The sequence below is a fragment of the Lissotriton vulgaris genome, chromosome 1_1 (genome assembly GCF_964263255.1).
Source record: "Lissotriton vulgaris chromosome 1_1, aLisVul1.2, whole genome shotgun sequence".
NCBI lineage: Eukaryota > Metazoa > Chordata > Amphibia > Caudata > Salamandridae > Lissotriton > Lissotriton vulgaris.
The window spans coordinates 1512201449-1512222999 of record NC_141685.1 but is presented as its reverse complement, the minus strand read 5'-3'; the positions used below and the strand labels follow the sequence as shown (position 1 = coordinate 1512222999).

Sequence of the window (21551 nt, the reverse complement as noted above, 5' to 3'; positions counted from 1 at the left end):
TTCGTAAGGGGGATTCTCAATTTTCCGAACCCCTTATGGTTAAGAAGATTCTTCGCAATGCTGTCCTTCTTAGCGATGGTAAAGTGTGGAATCTTAAAAGAATTGCAATCTACAGAGGCAAAAAGAATTTAACAAAAGACTCTGTTAATTCTCCTGAATTTTCACTTACTACCACTCCTCATTCTATTCCTTGTGAGGATCATGGTGGTTTTAGTGTATCTGAAAATCTTTCCTCCAACTCCAATCCCTCCTCTTCCGATGTAGTTGTTTTTCCTCCAAATGTGGATGTAGTAGACCCTCTTTCCAATATGGATGTGTCAGATCCTTCCTCTAGTGTTCCCGCTTCACTTGATCCCTTTCCATCTAATCATGATTTTAGTTCAGCATCTGTTAATGAACCTTCTTGTAGCAGTGATGTATTTGTGAACCGGAAACGCATTTGCTCTAAACCCAAGTGGCTAGAAGATTTTGTTTGCTGATTGTTTTTTTTTATTTTTATTTATTTATAAAGGGGAAGATGTGTTATGTTGTCCCTTTAATTCTTTTCAGAATGTTTCCTATGTTCCACTGTATCCTTGTTTCCCCTCCCTAGCAACTATGGTAGTTGCTGATGAAGAAGTCCTGTGTAGGATGTTCCCTACCTTGCTCCTGTGTTCCTTTAATAAACTACACCTTTCAACTTATTTTGTGTAGTTTTCAACTTTACAAAATCGTTTCCTTTTTTACATCATTAAAAAATTGCCTATATCTAAACAAAAAAATAAAACTCTGATATTATCGACACCTAACATGGCATTTAAAATGTTAAAATATGCTGTTTCCAGGAGTGATACGCTCCCAATAAAACACACAAAGGTGATTGGATGAATGTTTGCAAATGGTCCAAACCAGTGGAACTCACTCCTGATGGCATTCCAACCCATCGTATTTCCCCCACTGTGCCACTACAGACTCACCGTCTGCTGAACAGTGCTGCCCCTGCTACTCATGGGAAGAGTCGAAATGCCACACGGAGCGGTTGCTAGAGGCCTGTTTCTTTGCAGTATTCCTCCCGCCACCTGCGCGTTCAAAGCTCACAAGCAAACTAAGAACGCGCTGATGTGGACTTGGAGATTTCAGCATTGGAATATGAACTGGGAAACAATTTGAAAGAAACCTGCACAATACACAGACCGAGTACAGGCGACCCTTTAATGAACACATTGATATCCGCATTAATTAAAATACTGTTACTGGGGCCTGGCTTGTTCCCAGTCCGAATAACTTTCCCTTGTTGCTGCCCTCCGGGGAGAAAGAACAGGGTTGCTGAGGACTGTCTGGAACAACGGAGACAATCCATCACATCCCAGATGTAACTGGGACACGGGTGCCCCAAATTGTTGTTTGCTTTCATAATACATTTACATAATGGAATCTGAAAGCTGCGGGGGGGCTTCCCTTTCACTTCTCATGGCCACCAACATCCCCCCCCCCACCCCCGACGAGGAGCGCTGTGCGAATAATGACAACAGTGGCCACAAGTCAGCGGCAGCCCTACTAAGACTAAATATATATCAGAAATCAAAACAGGGTTTCAAAAATATACCTTTCTTGATATGTGTCTGTGGATGTAAATATGATATTTTGCACGTAGGACTATGTTATAACAATGAAATGAAAACAATATTACAGGTTTTGTAGTACTTACCTAACTGTGGGCGCAAGGGGGCTTCGGTAGGTGCTGAAAAACAAATATGAAATACATTTTAGACTTTTTATTGTTGCATGTGAATCGTGAAATCATAGCTTTAGGCTGATAATTAACCTAGGTGTGATGGTTCTATCAACAGGGTCGGCTCTAGGCTCATGGTGGCCCTGGGCAGGGAGACATAAAACAATATCAGGTAGAGTTGAAGTATTTAAATATTAACAACGAGTACCTCACCTGAGAAACAGAAAAAAGTGTCAATTGATGCTTTTGTTGACATTGATTAGCTAGGAACTTCCTTGACTCCACTACCACAATAAAACACAGCCAGACACTCTAGAGCAGTAGTTCCTAACCTTTTGACCTCTGTCAACACCATGCCCCCTACCATGCCCCCTACCCCGGTCACAAGTGAGGCCACCAGTCGTCCATACTATATTCTGATGCACTTGCACTGCTCCCACAAATCAATCTGAGGATACCAACTTACTTTTTAGCCTCCAATTTAAAATTCTTTCACATTTACAGATTGTTTTACATTTTTAAATGTTACATTTTGCTTCTTTTATTTATATATACTTTATTAATCTGTCAATATTATTTATTTTCTAAGCAGTCGCGGAGCCACTGAGTAGGCTTTGCAGACCTTCAGGAGTCCCCAACCACAGGTTAAGAAATGCTAATTTTGGGGCCTTAACAGGAGCGAGGCCCCACTGAGTAATTTGAAGTAGGTGCCCTCATGTGCCTGGTTCTTGTGTGCTGTTGCTGGTGGGGGGCTCCAATCAACAGTAACAAATTCCAGGGGCTTTATGACTCCCAGATATAGTTCATCTTGTTTTTTTTGTAATTTCTCTACTGTTGTGGTCTCTTTTCCCAGGTGACGTTCTCCTGAAGGGCACTCTTCCCACAGCCCCCGCTAATGACAGCAATAAGGAAGTTTTGCTGTAGGGAAGTTCTATCTTGTTATCGTTTTAAAATGACGCCGCAATTCTAGGTACATTTTAAAGCATGGAATGTATTTTTCATCATAGTTCTTGACTACAGTATTATTCTCCACCGTGAATTTTTAGGTACATTTGTGACACATAGTACATTTTAATACACATCACAACTGAATATTTTTGAAGATAACTTTGTAGGGATGACATATCAAAATTAGATGCAAATTAATTAAAAGTTTCTACCACAATCCTACCTTCCCCACTCCATTCGCCTGGTTTACATTGCAGGCTCCCTGTTGCATGGAGGCACCACATAGAAAAGAACCATCACAATGGTGTAGTTTCATCAAAGTATCAACTCAATTAGGATGAAGGGGCCGACTAGGAAAGATGGAGAGAGCTGCTTGTTGTAGCTGTTGCTCAGAGGGCAGCCAGGCAGGAATAATAGTGCTGTTTCTGAACAACAGCAGAACTTAGAACATTCAGGCATCATAATGATCCAACATTCCAAATTACAAGAATAAATCATTGGAAAAGTAAACCAATGTACGCAAGATTACAACACTCCTGTTAACTAACTCCATATCTTTAAATACCTCCTGGTAATTTCTCAAATCCTGATTCTTTCTTCCTCAATCAAGTAATCAAGTGCTTACTATTTGAGGTTTGGCTTCACCAGTTGTATGTGTAGTAAAGAGCCACTACACATATGGGTTTCAAAGTACGACTTTATTCAGTCATAAGTAACAGGTGCTCCCAGCTTGGCGGCAGTCTCGACTCATGAACATTCTAACACACACTCCGGGAAGCAGAGTGGGCTGTACCAAGAGGAGAGAGGAGAGGGGGTGGGTGAGGGGCAGAGAGGGAGAGGTCACAACACACCTTCCCCCCTAAGGAAAACGGAAGAGAGGGAAAAGAGAAGCTCCGGACAGGGGAAGAGGAAAAACAACGAGGGTAAGCGTTGAGAGGGGGGGGGTTGAAGGAGAAGTGGAGGAAGAGTGGGGAGGAGGCTGGTGGCAGGGAAGAGAAGGGAGGAGGAAAAAGAAAACAGGAGCTACATCACAGCAACCCATAAACAGCAAACTGTGAAACCAACACGTAAACTTCAGTGTGGAACTGACAGGAAGTAGTCTAGAGCATTTGGTTCCTTTGGTCCACTAGGACCCGCAACGGGTCCTGACCTTTCTCCCTAAGGATGAACACCTTTCATACTACAATAGGTGTAGCCGGTGGTGCCGATCCCTAGAAGTCCACTTCTGCCACCCCGCCACTGCGCCTCTATTAACAGCGGGATAAGTCTCAAGGCAGGGGTGATAGGCAGGGAAGAGTGCAACCTAATTTTTTCCCTTAGGCTCCTCTGAGTGTGAACAAGCTGTACAGTTTATTCCAACCTGGAATTGAGTGCTCCTCTACTAGTCTTCATGTACCCCTCAGGGAGGGTGTCTAGGCGATAACGCTCTTTTCTTCCTTGGCAGTAACTGGGGCCCAGACACACCCCGCCTGCTCCCTCTGACACGATAAGACTCTCTCTCAACGTCATCCTCGTTGACTGGTCTGGTCCCTCTCCTACCCTCCTTACCTTTGCCGTAGGCAGAGTCCAGACCTTTTCAAACTCTGTTTCAAACAACTCCGGATCATTGTCATCAGTCTCTGCTGACCTCAGTCTGTCATCCTGCTCACTTCCTTGACTCCCCTGGAAGAACTAAGTTGTATTTCCTGTGCCACGGCATTCCTGCTTGCTAAGACAATTATCAAGTGGACCCTTCTTCCCTGACATGCCTCTTAGTGAGATACCTTTTAGTATTTTCTGCATTTCCCCACTCTCACTCTCCATCTCACCACTGTGATGCCTTAGAAAGTATTTAGCTTTATTCTCATCCTTTTCCTCCAGCAAACTTAAATCCATTACTCTTTTCTGTCCACCATAGTCCACACATTCTTCCCTTGTTTCAGTACTGAACTCAACCAATGTGGTACTTTGCCTCGTCTCACTGCAGTTAAAGTGGTTAATCCTACGTTTTATTTTTCCTCGCTCAATTGTTGCATTTTCTATGCACTCTCCCTTTCTCTTGAATTCTCAGTTTTTCTCAACTTCACTTCCTCCGCCTTTCCCTCGGATTTCTTTCGTATTTCTCTTTCGTCCACCCAGCTTTGGCACGTCTCTATTTTTTTTTTTTAGTTTGTCCTTTGCTGCTTCTTTTCTACATCCTTTATTGCTTGCCGTGTGAGCGATCCATGTTTCACCCTTGGTTGCAACCATATCGGCCACTCTCCCTTTAACTGTTTTCTCTCGCCCCGGTCTGTGGAGATCAATATCTCTTTCATGTTCATATTTGTCTTCATATTCCTCCATCAATTTGTTCCTGGACTCAGACAATGTGGTTCTTAGCCACGTCCCTTTGTAATTGAATTGGTTACTCTTACATTCTATCCTTTGCCGTTCATTTGTTGTAGTAATTACGCATTCTCCCTTTCTTTCGAATTCTCCTTTTTCCCCACCTTTTCCTTCACTGCCATTTCTCTCATGTTCCTCAACTTCTTTTCCATACTCTTTATTACATGCAGCTTCTTCCATAACATACGAACCCTTTGATGTCGGCGCATGAGTCTTCTGTGCTTCACTATTAGTTCCCTGCACGCTTTGGATCAGCACCAGTTCACCCACGTGTTCTTTTCTTCTTCCATTACCTTTTATTTTCAATTTCTGATCACTTCTTTCATCCCTTTGAGCCTTTACCCACGAGACTTGTTTTCCATATTCATCCCATGCACACAAGATGTCTTCATACACATTTCTGTCTGACCCTTTCGTGAGTATTTTTTTTGTTTCGTGGTTCTTTTTCCGTCTTTCAGTTCCTAGACTGTGAAGTGCTGTTTCAGCCTTTTCCTCTGGTATAAGAGCTACATCCTCTTCCTCAACAACTGATATGTACTCCTCAGCATATTCTTCCCACTCACTCCATTCTCCAGTGTTTCTTTTATTCCCCTCCATAAGCGGCACTGGTGGCGGAAAATTATACCTTAGGCCTCTCTCCATGTTATTTTCAAAACTATATCTAGGAATTCACTTGAAGATATGATGTCCACCTCAAGCAGACAGATAGCGGTAGGAGTGCACTTTTGTAGAGTTCTCTGTCGCCCCGATCTGGTTAAAAGTAATGCACTGGCTGTGGGCGCTGGGGTTCTAAATTTGAAGGTCATGTTACCTACTCCACCTACTGTTGTCCTTCTTGCCCCTCCCCTGAAATCACTAAATATGTATTGCTCGTGCCGTCTGTAGGTTTATGGCCCTTGTAAATCCACTGTCACAGATACAAAGAGATTACGTGTCCCTAACAGGACGTGCTGCCTCAAATCAGTATTGATTCCGCCACAGGGGTTCCTTTCACACCTGCCCCTTTGCAATCTTCTCACGCCGCTTCCAAGCACAGCCTCAGTTCCATTTCCGCGTGGCCACAAGGGTTAACTTCCTTCCTCGATCATCTCGGATGGTTTTTTTTTTTTTATTTTTTTTTTTTATACAGCTAAACATGCTGCCACAGTTAAACTCCACAAACTGGAACGAGAGCTCGCTGCACTCTCTGTTCCTCTGATATATCCTCACAAAGCTCAATGCACTGCTGCCGTCCAGCTTCATAGGATTACCACACACTGTGTTACGTTCCCCGCTCCTCACAATGTTTCAAAGGCTAAACACGACTGTGCAGTCCAGCTAGGGTCCAGTGCCGATCCCTTTCCTCCAAGGTTCCACACACGGATACTCTCCACGTTACGCAGTTAATTACTAGAATACCTACGTAATATTATATTTCCAGGAAGACGGGACTAACTCACTCAGATTTCATCTTCAAAACACCTTTTTTTTTTTCTTATCTCACATTTTCCTCACAAAGTCATACCTCAACTCCTTCAAGGGTGAGTTGTCCAACCGACAGGCTCACTACTTGGAACAGATTCAGTCTGAGAACGCTTCTCGGAGAAGTGCCGAACACACCGTCTCCTCAGCACAGCTCACAGCAGGGGCCGTGTTTCAACCTTTCATCATTCCTCTGTTGAATTCTCCCGCCTTTTCTTCTCCCAGAATCTCAGCTAGCCCTCAGTACCCACTCGGCTGGGAACTGCCACAGCTTGACCTACACGCCTCTCCGCATGTCACCTCTCACCTCATAATAGAGCCTTCTCCCACGACGGCGTGCCTCCTTTGTCAGAGGTTCGGTTCACACACCGGATACTCCGCCACCTCCAGCAGCTTAGACTCCGTCTGCTACACTCTCAGGGACGTTTACAGTTGTCCTCTTTCTTTGTCTCTGTCCTGCTTCGTGCTGCATGGGAGTGACGCGATGCCAGGAAGAATGGCGGCGATGTTGTCGGGCAGGGGTTTCTTACCTCAGGTAAGGACTTTAGCGTTTTCCAGAGCTCAATATTCTTCTTTGCCACTAACACCAATGTCGTCCCCCGCTCAGCCCAGCTCTTCTCATGCGCTTCAGCAGCTCACCTCACGAACTTTCGCCATGTACTTGGGTCTCACTCCTTCCCATTACACACGGACTTTCACCTTATCCTGAGCTCCGCTCAGCTCTTATCATTAGTTTCAACTGCTCTCCTCACGATATTTCGCCAATTTCAATGCTCTTCAACTCGGGTCTTACTCCTCTTCACCAACTCAATTTCATTAGAACGCCCGACATAGATCATCACTTCATATGCCTCAGTTGCTCATTTCACGGACTTTCTCCTACAGAGCTCTTTTTTCAACTTCATCACCAAGGCTCATAATTTCACTTCAAAACGCGGTGGGAACGATTAACAGCAATTTCGTCTCCCGCTCCGCTCAGCTTTCCTCATTAGATTCAGCTGCTCACCTGACGAACTTTCTCTCCGTTCAAAGTTCATCCACTCGGGTCTTACTCCTCTTCAGCTTCTCAATCTCCTTTGAACGCCCGACGCAGCTTATCAACTCATTTCTTCATCTTATTACTCCAGACACTGGTTACACGATCCACAAACTCCAGCAGACCTCAAATCAGGAAGAAACGTTTCTCTTCTCCACACGGCACCAGTTCGTTCACCGAAACTTCACACCCGACTTCCAGTTTCTTTCCGGAATCGAGAATCTAACGTCCTCCGAAGGGAACACCTCGGTGAGTACAGCCTGGATTACCGGTCTGCTTTCCAGTGAACTTCAAATTCCACTGATGAGTCCTTCATTTCTAATAACAACTCCGCACAAGCTTCAAATTTATCCAGGGGGGAGAAACACCAAACTGACCCTGGCTCAGCTCCTCGCCCTCGTCGCCAGAAATGTAGTAAAGAGCCACTACACATATGGGTTTCAAAGTACGACTTTATTCAGTCATAAGTAACAGGTGCTCCCAGCTTGGGGGCAGTCTCGACTCATGAACATTCTAACACACACTCCGGGAAGCAGAGTGGGCTGTACCAAGAGGGGAGAGGAGAGGGGGTGGGTGAGGGGCAGAGAGGGAGAGGTCACAACAGTATGTTATCACAATAAATACCTTTACCACAAAATGGTAAGCATATAGCTGGCAAGTGAAATATATATATTCACTGAAAAATACAAAGGTTACAGGTACGTTATGGTTAGGCTCAGAATTCACTCATACAAAACAATTGAAATTCAGCAGTTATAGTTACCTCAGCTAACTATAACTTAATCCCCAGCAATGCACTGCTTCGGAACTCACATGTTATATCAGTGATGTCATTTGAGGTGCCTTGAAGCAAGTGTGACAACAGGCCACCCTCTTCCCCGGAGGAACCATGATGCAACAGTGCTGCATCTTATATATTATCAAACTATGAATGCCGAATAGGTGGTAACTGTATAGATACTTTTCCATTTTTCTGCATGCTCTGGTATGCTTCCAATGTGATTTAACAGGAGTGGTACCAGGGAAATAGCTTTCCCCAGGTCCTGAAGAAGAGCCAATTAGGGGCACGGCTCGAAACATGTCAACCATTTAGGAGAATAGATTCATGACAATCTCTCTTCCTAAAAAACTCCCCGGATTTTTTTATGATACCGACTAGAGGCTAAAATAAACAAGCATTACCTACTAGCCAGGTATTTTTAAACCAAATACCATCATCCTCACTCCTTACATTTTTTAAAACAACTCCTTTATCTTTGTATAGGAATATGAATAAGTGCTCCCACGTAAGCCATAGGTCGCAGCACGCCCCCATCAGCAGCAGATTGGGAGGAACCCAATGATGAATTATGCCACCAAGGGATAACCCTGGTGCGTGAGTGTTTCACAAGAAAAACTAACGTTTTTCCATCAGTGGAGAGTTATTTTCACACCTAACTGTACTGGGATTCTTTTTTGTTGAAACTTTCTTTTTTGGTTAACTGTAAGGCCCAGGTTGTTGAACAGTGTAAGACAGGCTCTTGTTGTCTTTTCTGCCTGAGAAGTTAGTGCTTTTATCAACCAATCGTTGAGTTATGACAATACCTGAAAACCTCTGTCTCAAATTAGCTGCAACTGGAGCTAAGCATTTCATGAAAATACAGGGAGCCTATTTCAGTCCAAAAGCGAGAACTTTGACTTGATAAGGAGTGCTGGCTACCTTGAAGTTTAGGAACTTATGATGTGTTAGGTGGATTGGGATGTGGAAATAAGGATCCTGTTGGTCTAATTTCATATAATCTCTGTGATTGAAAAGATGCAGGATGTATCGCAGAGTAATCATGCAAAAAGATTGTTTCTTTAGATATATGTTTAGCTTTTGTAGATCCAAAATAGGTTGCCAGTCTCCCAACTTTTTTCTGATTAAAAAGAACTGGGAGTAAACCTTTATTATTTTCTGGGTAAATGGTACTCTTTTTTTTGCACCCTTCCTGATCATAGTTACTATTTCCCACTGGAGCAGGCGTGGATGAAATGGGGATGATCCTTTTGGGGGGTATTTGGAGGTTTCTGAATGAATTACAAGGTGTGACAGTAGGTGATTAGATCTAAAACCCACCTGTCATTGTTATCAGTTTCCATTGATTCAAATGATTTGTGATATGGCAGTCAACAAATTTCCAGGGTACAGAAGGGATAACCGACACCTTGAAGTCCTCACTGATGTTGACCAGTGTCTGTTCCTAGAGCAGGTTGTTTTCCTCTTGGAGTTCATTTGTTGTTAGCCGCTGTTGGTGGCGGCCTAAACGGTTGTTGGGGATAAGAAGGTCGATATTGCTGCTGAAAGGGCGGATAATGTTGATATCTATAAGGTTGATATCATCCCCTGTAGGAATATAACCCAGTTCCTCTTGCTCCTCGAAAAGGTAGCTTTTTCATTTGTAAGGCTTCCAATGATTTTGCAGTATTTGTGTCTGCTTTAATTGCCTTCATAGCACTGTCTACATGCTTGCCAAACAGGGCCCCTCCATTGTATGGCATGCCTAAAAAAATGTATTTCAAGTCTGAATGATGTTACTTTCAGCCATTCTTGCCTCCTGAAAACAGCAGCTTCCACCAGCTGATGAAAGCTTGTGGATGCAATGTCCATCGCACAGTCGATCATTTCCGAGGAAGTTATTTCCACTTGTTGTAGTATTTTCTTCGCTTCTCCTCTCACATCTCCAGGCATGATATCAATGTATGTGGTGATGTCTGACCACATTGGTCTATGGTAACAGCTGATAATAGCCAAAGAATTGGCAGCTTGAACAGTCGTCACTGCGTTGGTGGAAAAACGTTTTCCTATGTTGTCCAAGCGCTGGCCTTCCCTGTCCAGTGGTATGGAAACAGGAGAGGAGGGATTCTCAGGTCAACATTGAGCTATTTGAGTTAATACTAAGTCCGGTTTTGGATGCCCATTTAAGCATGCTAGTGAAACCTTTTATCCAGCCTAGGCAACACCACAGAAACTGTAGCTGGGTTCTTCATGATCTTTATACCTTCTTCCCAAATAAAATCTATAATAGGGATTGCTATGATTTACTTTTTAGCAGGTTCTTTAAAGTTGTATAAAAAGCAATTCAACTGTTTTATCGTTAGTGCCAGCTAGAACCTCTTCGCTGCTGTTTCCATCAAGTTATGGAACCCACCAATATCGTCTAGAGGAGAATCTACCAGCTACGCTGCTGGTGGAAATGATACTGGGATTAGCTAGTCATCCCATTCAATGGGTATGGATTGATTGTCAGGAATTTCTAATTCTTCTCTATCCTTTTCCAAGAACATTGCATAATCTGCAGGTGGCACTGCAATGTTTAAAGTTGGTGTCATTTTTGGAGTTATAGATGAAATCAAAGTACGTGGAGTGCGCATAGTGGGGGTTTGTATCTGATGTGACTGTGGGGGTCTTGTTGGCTGTGATGGAGATGCAGCCTTTGCAAGCTTTGGAAACCTCTTATAAAAATCTTGCAAAATAGCTAAAGATTATTTACTAGAGTGATTGGCATTACCCACTTAAAGTTCCTTATGACTATAGTGTTGGTATTGATTTACATAAGAATCAGGCTTTTCAAGATATTGTTGAGGTCCTAAGAACTAATATTCTTTCTCATAGAAGTCTTCCTCATCATCCTCCTGATATTGAGCATGTTACTCAGAAGGGCTTTGTGCCGCTCCCAAAGGTTCTTCGTCCTCCAACTCTTCCTCATCATGTAAGTGCGATGGTGGGGGAAGAGATACTTTACTTGAGGAGGTGTGTTCAGGCTTTAGGATGTCTGTGCTTTTTCCTCCATCTACGTTATCATCAACGATGATGTCAGCGCCACAACTGCAGTCTTAATGGTAGGCAATGGTTTCTTCGTTGACAGTATTGCCATAGACAACAGTACTGCCTTCATCAATGGTGCCTTCATCGAAGATGTCTTCATCGACAATGCCTTCATTGACCATGCCTTAGTTGACAGTGCTACAGTTGACGCTGTCCTAATCGACGGTGTCATCGATGTGACCAGCACTGACGATATCATCATCGACGGTGCCGTACATGCAAATGTCAACGTTGTCATCATTGTTGGAGTTCTAGTCATCGTTGATATCGTTATAGACAACAATTTTCAATGTGACTTGCTAGTCATTGCTATAGATTTTTCCGTCGATGGCACTGAGGATGGCAAATGTAATGTCACACTAGGAGAAAGAGTGGTAGGCTCAGATTGTATCTTTTCTGAGGAGACTTTCTTCTTTTTATACTTATGAGAGTGTTCGCCTGATGCTTTAAACTCTCATGACGACCCATGATGGGACTTTTTCAGTGCCTTTTTTGGTGACTCTGACTGTACCTCTTGTGATAGGTCCCTTTTGCTCGACTTTACTGTTGTAGAAGAAGCCTCAGTATCCCCTTTAGAAGAGGAGCCTCTTTAGATTTTAGTTTTTGAAGGCAAATGAGAAGCCTTCCTTCTCTAACCTTCAATGTCTACAACAAATTTTGTAATCCTTTATCTTATGTGCAGGATAGAGACAGTAAATATACTCCTTGTTAGGATCCTCTGAGTGTAGCTTCTTCTTTCCACATGTTCCACAAGGTCTGAAAAGTCCTTTATTTGTAGATTTTGACAACCTGATTAGTCAGATCTTGGCAGGTGCTGGTTGAATTTCTTTCTGATGAAAATTCTCTACATATATCTAAGCAATATTAATCAAACTGAGCAGAGCTCCAGGAAACTCCCATCACTTGACATGTGGTAGAAAATCTGTGGGAGGAAGTCATGTGGAGAGGGTTCTGGAATATATATATATATATATATATATATATATATATATATATATATATATATATATATATATATATATATATATATATATATATATATATATATATATATAAAACGCTCCAATTCCTCTCAGTCTTCAGCGAAAGGATAAAACAGCACTCGGAGGGCAAAGTATGTCAAACACGCTAGATTTTATTGCGCGGAAAGGGCACACACAGACGCGTTTCGGCGTGCTGCCTTCGTCAGTGTGTGTTACACTGCGGTTAGTGTCGACATGTTTTTTAAGAGCCAAACCCGCATCATTTTGGACATCAACATAGACAGGGGACTTACGCCACAAGCAGAATAGGGGCAGCCATCTTACAGTGTTGTCTGTATTCTTAATGCAAATCATTATTACGCATTTAATAAAGATTCAGCCCATAGATGGGCAATGGTCCCTGCAAGGTTGTGGTACAATTAATATACATAATCCATACAGTGGAAAGTAATTAAGCCGTGGATCGGCTAATGTCCCTTGTCAAACAAATCGATGCTGTCCATCATATTATAAGACTTCACGTTCAATAACCATCATTTTGAAGTTACTTATAAATAAAACCAAGAGGTTAGTAAGGCTAAATGCTGCTTATGTGGCGGCAGGTAATACGCGACATAAAAATCAAAAATTGATAATTCATCAACAATCATGGACATAGTAAGTGGTCACAGTAGAATAATCACCCAAAATACCATCACATCTCAATTTCTGGCAATAAAGTTGAATAGTTCTGCTTCATAATTCTTTTCCTCCAGACTATTCAAATATACTCAGTTAACAGTAATCTCAGTTAATTTACCATATACTCAAAAGCTTGTTTTCAATACAGGGAATTTCATATATCATTTGATCCCAATACGAGTTCTTAATCTCAAAGTGTCATCATAGAAGACAAGAATTTTTTTTTTTTAAACTGAGCAAAATTTATGTATAGCAATACCATTCACCTGACAAATTTCAATTATTCTGTTATGCATAGAACCTTCTTGTATAATGGTATAAGGCCTCATTATTAAAGATACATTGTCATTCAAACAAGATCTTATCACAGCTATATAATGTGATATGACAGTGTGGATCTTCCCGGTCTCATAACTCTATGGGGGTTAGTATGTTTCATTTCCCCAGATGAAATGCCATCTCCTCCCCACTGTTGAGACCTTTAGGGTGTTTTGTTGAAAGATCTATAATGTATCTGGATTCCAGCCTCCTTAACCTCCGCAGCCGATCACCACCTCGTACATTGGGAAGCACGATGTCCAGACCGAAATATTGAAGTTTGCTACGGTCCTGCTTATGAGCCTCCACGAAGTGGCGGGCCACTGGATAAGCCTGGTCCACTTTATCAATGGCTCTTAGGTGCTCAAGTATTCTTAACTCGAGCTCCTTATTAGTGCTCCCGATGTAGCGCAAGCCACATGGGCACTGCAGACAATAGACGGCATACTGTGTACTACAGGTGATAAATTTGTTTATGCTCATTTTTCTCCCTGTATCTGCTATTACGTACGACAGGACCCGTTTACTGCCTGCGCACGCCTTGCAGCGGCCGCAGGGGTAAAAGCCTTTTTGATCCCTTAAGGTTTTGATTCTCTGGGGTAATTTATCAAAATGGCTGGTCACTAGCATATCTCCTATTGATCTGGCTTTACTGAACGTTAGGAGAGGATGGGTTGGTAGGTCTTCCCTAAGCACGTTATCCGTCAGGAGAATGTGCCAGTTCTTCTTTAGCATCACTCTTAGATCTTCTGCCCCTGACGAATATGGAGTTATTCCTCTGAATTTTCCCTTATTATCACCCGTTTGCTCAGTACGTCTACTCCGTTCAGGATTAGTAGTCAAAAGAGTATGTCTTTCAATTTTCCTTACTCTATGTAGGGTCTTACTCAGCAATTTTTCACCGTATCCTCTGATCTTAAAACGGGATACGCACTCCGAGGTAGCCGCTTCGAAGTCAGACTCCCTTGAGCAGTTTCTACGAAGCCTAAGTAGTTCCCCGTAAGGGATGCTATTAATCAGTTGGGGAGGGTGACTGCTGCTGGCAAAGAGTGTAGAATTGCCAGCAGTTTCCTTTCTAAATAGGCATGTATGGAGGTGTCCTTCTTCTATAAATATTTTCAAGTCCAGGTAGTCCGCTGCCACCGGACTAACTGTGCCCGAAAAGTGAAGGTTAACGTTGTTTCTGTTCAGCACATTGATGTATTCTTGTGCTGTGTCACATCCACCACTCCATACAATGAATAGGTCATCGATGTAACAATGCCAGCATATGACCTTCCCCTCTTGTTCTCCAACTGTACAGCTCCTGGGAACCTGCCCCTCACACCAGCCTACGAATAAATTCGCATAGCTGGGGGCAAAGCAGGTGCCCATTGCCGTCCCAGACCTCTGAATATACAGTTGATCCTCGAATAAGAAAATATTATGGGTTAAGCAGAATTGTACAAATTCAAGAATCATAATATTATGTCTTGCAAAACGTAGCTGGCGTTGTTCCAATGCATATTTAACAGCTTCTAGTCCATGTTGATGTTCTATCCTAGTATATAAACTAGTAATGTCTAATACCATCAACAGGTATCCTGATTCCCACACAAGGTCCTGTATTTTCATCAAAAAGTCTTTTGTGTCCCGCACATAAGATTCCAAGGTTGATACCAGGGGAAACAAGGTGTTGTCAACAAAACGGGACATATTTTCTGTTAGGCTTCCAATGGAGGAAATAATTGGACGACCAGGTGGGCAGTCACAATGCTTATGTAATTTTGGGAGGTGGTAGAATGTTGGAGTCATGGGACAGTTGGTTCGTAGGAACAGATGTTCGTCCCTATTAAGCATCTGAAGATCGTACCATTTTGTGATCAATGTATCATAATCTTTGATACTTTGTTGATAAGTTTCATTGGTACATTTGTTGTAAAACTTCTCATCTGAGAGCTGCCTCAGAGCTTCCTGTTTATAATAGTCCCTGGTCATTAGAACCACGTTCCCACCCTTATCTGAGGGTTTCACAATAATGCTTGTGTCTGCCTATAGCATATATATATATATATATATATATATATAAATATATATATATATATATATATATATATATATATATATATATATATATATATATATATATATATATATATATCCGCACCTCAAGGCAGGAACCCACCTGCCCATACTAAATCAAAAACCACACCCTGAGGCCTCTCTAAACCTTCTTAACAGTGGTGCCATCAGTATTCAAGGTGGCCTACCTGTGGAGGACTACAACCCCCAGAGGGTCTCCAAGGGCTGCTTAGTGTCCAAGAGAGATAGTGAGACACAACCCAATGCACTATATCCCAGTTCCAGCTTGCACTGAACATCCTTCTATTTTGATAGAAGCTGTGCTTAACTGAAAGGCAAAGTGGTAACTGCCTTTCTCTTTCTCCTGTAATAAGGTGCATCTAATGGGGTGTTTTACATTTCCTGTATGCTAAAAAGATGTATGGTTCTTCTCAGGGTTAAAAGTAAAACTTCTTTCCATAGCAGACATTTCCAATGGCAAAACCAAGTCAATCACTTTTTTTGTATAGCAGAAATGCACGTGGCTCAATGTAGAAAGCGCTGCCACGTCATTTTCATTTTAATGTTGGCTCTCACAAAGGCAGAGCACCAAACATGCAGTTTTTTTTGTATACATTTCAACTATTTTATCAAGTACATTATTACCATGGTACGGTTAGTGCCCCCTGTCCTGTCTGAGTACTATGCTCACAGCTGAATGGAACCATTAGGCCATCGGTGCCAGGTGCAGCAGCAGCTTGTTCACATCTACAGGTGGTGGGGTCAAGGTGACTTGCACATCATCAGTCACCAGGCCTGTCACTTGTGGTGCACTGCAGAGCAAGAAACAGATGTTGACGCCATGCCTGCATGTTGGGACCGGAGACTTAAATCAGCAGCAGTGTGACACCCCAAGGCATTGCTCCAGCAAGGCATGAGTAGGCAAAGATGATGATTCACGATTGTCTTCGGCATGCAGAGGTACAGTTAAGTAGTGACAGCCCTTTGCAGCTTCTTACCGTGGCCTCCCCTTCTCTCTGCTTCATTTTTTCAGACAAGAGTCGGGAAGCATGACCTCATCCAGAACATGACCATATTCCCCCCTGTCCAGCCCTTGGGTGACTCCTCAACATTCCTTGTTTCTTTCACTTCACCCAGCTGACTTTTAGAGCAGCCTGCAGCAGTGGGGATAGTCTGACACTAACATTAGAATTTCACAAGGCAAAACAAAAGTATAAAGCTGAAGCCCACAATTTTATGGGGATGTAAGAAATTGGGTCAGTATTTGATGGGGATAAGTACCCACACCAAGTAATAATCCCCTGTCAGGGTGAACCGCTAAAGTCACTGAATACACCTGAGCTCAATCCCCTGGTGGTTATCCACATAACAGGCAGGTTTACCTTAAGGCAATGTGCAATGTATTTATGCAGCACTAAAACAGTGATAACAAATACATGCAAAATAATAAAAATACCAAGAGAACAACTTTTCCCCACATACAAGGTCTTTGTCTCAACTCTGAGGGCAAGTTCATACCTCATCACAGGCACTATTCAAATTCTAATTACTGCCTGGGAAAAGTGGGAGAACAAAATGCAGTTTAGCATCCGGGAACTTCAGGCAGGAAAAGGTAACTTTTTAGAAATATACTGTACATTAATATTTAGCATAAATCCAACTTCACCATTGAATTGGATCTTAAATAACTATTAAATTAGTTGTTTAATTATTGTCTAACTAGTCCAATCCTGAGAAACTGAATTAGTATTTATTTTTGCAAAACCAGTGTTTTCCTATGGAATAGCCAGCCTTGCTACAGTGGAAATCGCTTTTGGGGCCTTTTCACTGTAAGTACATGTGTAACATTAAACTGTTACAATTTTTAAATACCATGCCCCCTGTCATATGGGTAGGTACCTTCCTGGACACTCTGGTACTGATCCAGAGGTCAAACTCTTTACCATGCTCTCTAGGTACAGTAAGCTTGGAATCAATTAGGTGCTGGCACAACTCTGTAAAACAATTACTCAAAATGTGCTTCTTCATCATCAGATTATAAAGCCCATCATAATCATTTACCCTGATGCCCAACCATCCAGTGTCTTACTTGATGTGTCCACAAAATCTATCCATGACTAGTTTTGACTGCTTCCTGCTATCCCTGAATTTCAGGTGATATTTCTCCGGGGTCATAACAAACTGTCTTTGTTTGATAATGGCTTCCTTCATGGGGGCATATCTCATCTGGCCAGCTATCTCTAAGGCCAACAGGGTATCCCTACCAGCAAGTGGCATGTGCTCATGTTCTGGAAACAACTTATTTTTGTCATCCCAAAAATGTAACTAGACGCAGGTCTTCGGGGATGTGAACTCTTTTACCTAGCCTAGGCACTTCACTGTCACTGCCACCATCATCACTCGGCTCAAAGTCCTTCTTTCCTTTCAGGTCCAGCTCTCTCTTGCTCCTCTCATGGGCCAGCAAGGCCTACTTTTTCTCCAAGGTTAACTTTGTTTCCTCCGGTGCCAGTTCTGCTGTTGCCTTCTTTTCCTCAAATACTAGGACAGCCAGTCTAAGCCTCAACTAACATACCAGCCTGAAGATTCCCCAATTCTGAACTGGATCAAGCTGGGCGAGGACACACTGCTCTCTGCTCTGTATAAGGCAGATGACCTGGATACTATGGGCCAATGTTCCCTCTAAATTGTTTCCTCTGTGTGCGGCAGAGTGAGATCTCTGTGCGCTGCAGGCAAGGTTATGAACATCAAACACGCAAGTGGAGCACGTGAGTATGTCAATCTGTGGCAATCACCACTCAAAACTTGTGTTTACAATGAAAATGAAAGCAAGTGCATTTCTCACATAAAGCTCTATTTAACATGGTTTTGAGACAGCTTTGCAATGTGGTAATTCCACGGAGAGTTTGGCGGTTTCTTCCAGATGTTGAATACTTCTGTTATGTCTACGCCTGTTTACGGAGAAGGTACAACAATGCGTGAGATGCAAAAAATACTGTTGGTTGAATAGTCACAAACGGTGGATGGTGTATGTCAATAGCTCTATGCAAACCTGAGACAGCTGCATCACAATGTGGGTTTGCAAAACGTTTTGTGTTTGGGTAAGCTAGTGTGCCCTCATCAATTTAAAACAAGCATTTGCAATGCAATAGGTCTTGCATTAGGAAAATTTGAGCTATTGGTATTGTAAATGACAAATTTTTTATTTATGTGTTGGTTTTGAAAATAGCTAAATTAATAGCTTTGTCATTTACAATGCCAATAGTTTTAACTTCCGCAAATGTGACACTATAGCATTTGTAACGCAATATGTGTTGTATTTACATGACTTCGATGTATTGATATTACAAATAACAATGGCTTGTAATTTTTTTAATAATTAATACTTTTAAAAAAGTTATTGTGATTTATAATGGCAATAGCTTAAACTTTTGTAAATAACTTTTGTGAAGATTATGTTCATTGTATTTTATTATGAAGAAGATCCAAGAACAGAAGTGAAATATTAACATCTTTTGTGACATTTGTAATAAACATAGAGAGAACATATTTGAACCAGTTGTTGAATGATTGCACAGATTGATGCTGTGGTGGCGCTGAGTGATGTTGTGGTGGCGATGAGTGATGCTGTGGCAATCAGTGATACTGTGGTAGCACATAGAGATGTTGTGGTGCCCCTGAGTGATGTTGTGGTGCCCCTGAGTGATGCTGTGGTGGTGCTGAGTGATGCTGTGGTGATGCGATAGATAGATAGAGTGAGTGCGATAGATAGAGGGAGGGCAATAGATAGAGTGAGGGCGATACATAGATAGATAGAGTTAGGGCGATACATAGATAGATAGAGTGAGGGCGATAGATAGATAAAGTGAGGGCGATAGATAGATAGAGTGAGGGCGATAAATTGATAGAATGAGGCTGATAGATAGAGTGAGGCCGATAGATATAGTGAGGCAGATAGATAGATAGAGCGAGGCCGATAGATAGATAGAGTGAGGCTGATAGATAGATAGAGTGAGGCCGAAAGATAGATAGAGTGAGGCCGATAGATAGAGTGAGGCCGATAGATAGAGTGAGGCCGATAGATAGATAGATAGATAGATAGATAGATAGATAGAGTGAGGGCGATAGATAGATAGAGTGGTATTGTGTGGAGTGTATGTTGCATTGAGTGCAGTGTAATTATGTGGCGTGTAATTATGTGGCACTGTGTGGTATTTGGAGTGCATGTTGCATTGAGTGCAGTGTAATTATGTGGCGTGTAATTATGTGGCACTGAGTGGTATTTTGAGTGTATGTTCCATTGAGTGCAGTGTAATTATGTGGCGTGTAATTATGTAATTATGTGGCACTGAGTGGGATTTGGAGTGTATGTTGCATTGAGTGCTGTGTAATTATGTAGCGTGTAATTATGTGGCACTGAGTGGTATTTGGAGTGTATGTTGCATTGAGTGCTGTGTAATTATGTGGCGTGTAATTATGTGGCAATGAGTGGGATTTGGAGTGTATGTTGCATTGAGTGCTGTGTAATTATGTGGAGTGTAATTATGTGGCACTGAGTGGTATTTGGAGTCTATGTTGCATTGAGTGCAGTGTAATTATGTGGCACTGAGTGGCATTTGGAATGTATGTTGCATTGAGTGCAGTGTAATTATGTGGCACTGAGTGGGATTTGGAGTGTATGTTGCATTGAAGGCATGATGGAGCCCGCAGTACAGAGGCTTCTAAGCTTGGGTAACAAGGGTTTACACCAGAAAGCAATCCTAAATGGGGTTTGTAGTGCTGCAAAACAGGTGCATAAGTAAAACAAATGCACCCACCAATGCCGGAAAACAAGACTCACCACCGTTAACAGGCGTCATCCTGTAGCCAGGCAACAAGCAGCAAGCCACTCACACCACTCACAAAGAGCATCCTCTTCTAGCCTGACACAAACAGAGTACCACGAGGAGTGCAGGCGTCCCCTGCAGCTTTCATGAATCCCATTCTCTGAGCACCACAACTGGCAGTCACCGAAGGAGGGGGGCATGGATGCTGTGCAGTGGGGCACAGAGGTGCAACTAGAGCCATATTTGGGGGTGGCCTACTAAAAAAAGGCAGAGTGGAGATGCAGGGGCCCTAAGAAAGGGCGGCATGGGTGCGCTTTAAAAAATACATTTGAAGACACAATGTGCTACAAGGGATTCGTTTTTGGAAACAATAAATCCTAGTTGTGAGTCGTACATATGTAACAGACTCAAGTGTATCAACAGAGTATCACATTAAATCAGTAAGTAGAATTAATCAAAGGAAGGAAAAACACATGGAGATAGTGAGTTATATTTCTGAAACATTTTTATATATATTTGATGATGAAGCAATCAATTGACATCTTGGGAGACGGATATAAAGAAATAAATCCAAGCAAAAAACTGAGAACAGAGGTATAGATGATAATGACACTTCAGTTCACAGCTAAAACATCAACTCCTGGTAGGTATGACAAACAACCCAATATAATTAATAAACAAAGGTCGTAGGTTGGAGACAGTGCAACGTTTTGGAGATGATGGAGGTGTTGACGTTTCGTCTAATATGCAGCCGTCATGAAGACCATCATCAGGACAGAGCATTTCATTGCTGTAAAAATCTCCCTGAAATTTCACGAAAGATATTTTCAAATTTAGATGGGCGGCAAGGACATCAAGTTGATTGAATCAAATCTTTAGTATGGTATACAGAGAAAACCTTCCACTGAATGGTTATGGAGCAGCTGAAAGTTGGGTAAACAGCGTAACTCTGTGTTTTTCAATATCGCAGCTTGAGAAGTCCAAAAGAGAGCGTCTCTGATCGGCATGCCGGGTTGTCAATTTAAATATGGCGAACTGCAGCATTGTGTGTGCCAGAGAAGGGCTGCGCATGACACCTCAAAGCAATCAAGGCACCCGCGCCATTAAACTGAAAGTGCGGCATGGGTGCCCTTTAAAAACAAGCCTGGGACTGGTACGCGCACGGGCGCTTGTGCCCGCCGCTGTATGAAAGAAATCAATTATAGTTAAATAGTAAAAGAATGCAATGTCAGGGGAGCCTCACATCGAAGAACTGACAAAGGGAAGGTAAGCAGAATAAACGCTCGTGAAATAAAGTGCAATTCCTCAGGTTAGGTTG

General features: G+C 42.4%; 1 protein-coding gene across 1 annotated transcript in view; it reads right to left on the bottom strand.

Moving 5' to 3' along the window:
• RELN (reelin) overlaps positions 1–21551 on the bottom strand; it is a 1675658-nt gene that overhangs the window by 1118102 nt on the left and 536005 nt on the right. The window contains exon 5 of the mRNA XM_086967429.1: positions 1688–1720. Within this exon, the coding sequence (XP_086823555.1) occupies positions 1688–1720 (33 nt within the window). The remainder of the gene's footprint in view (positions 1–1687; positions 1721–21551) is intronic.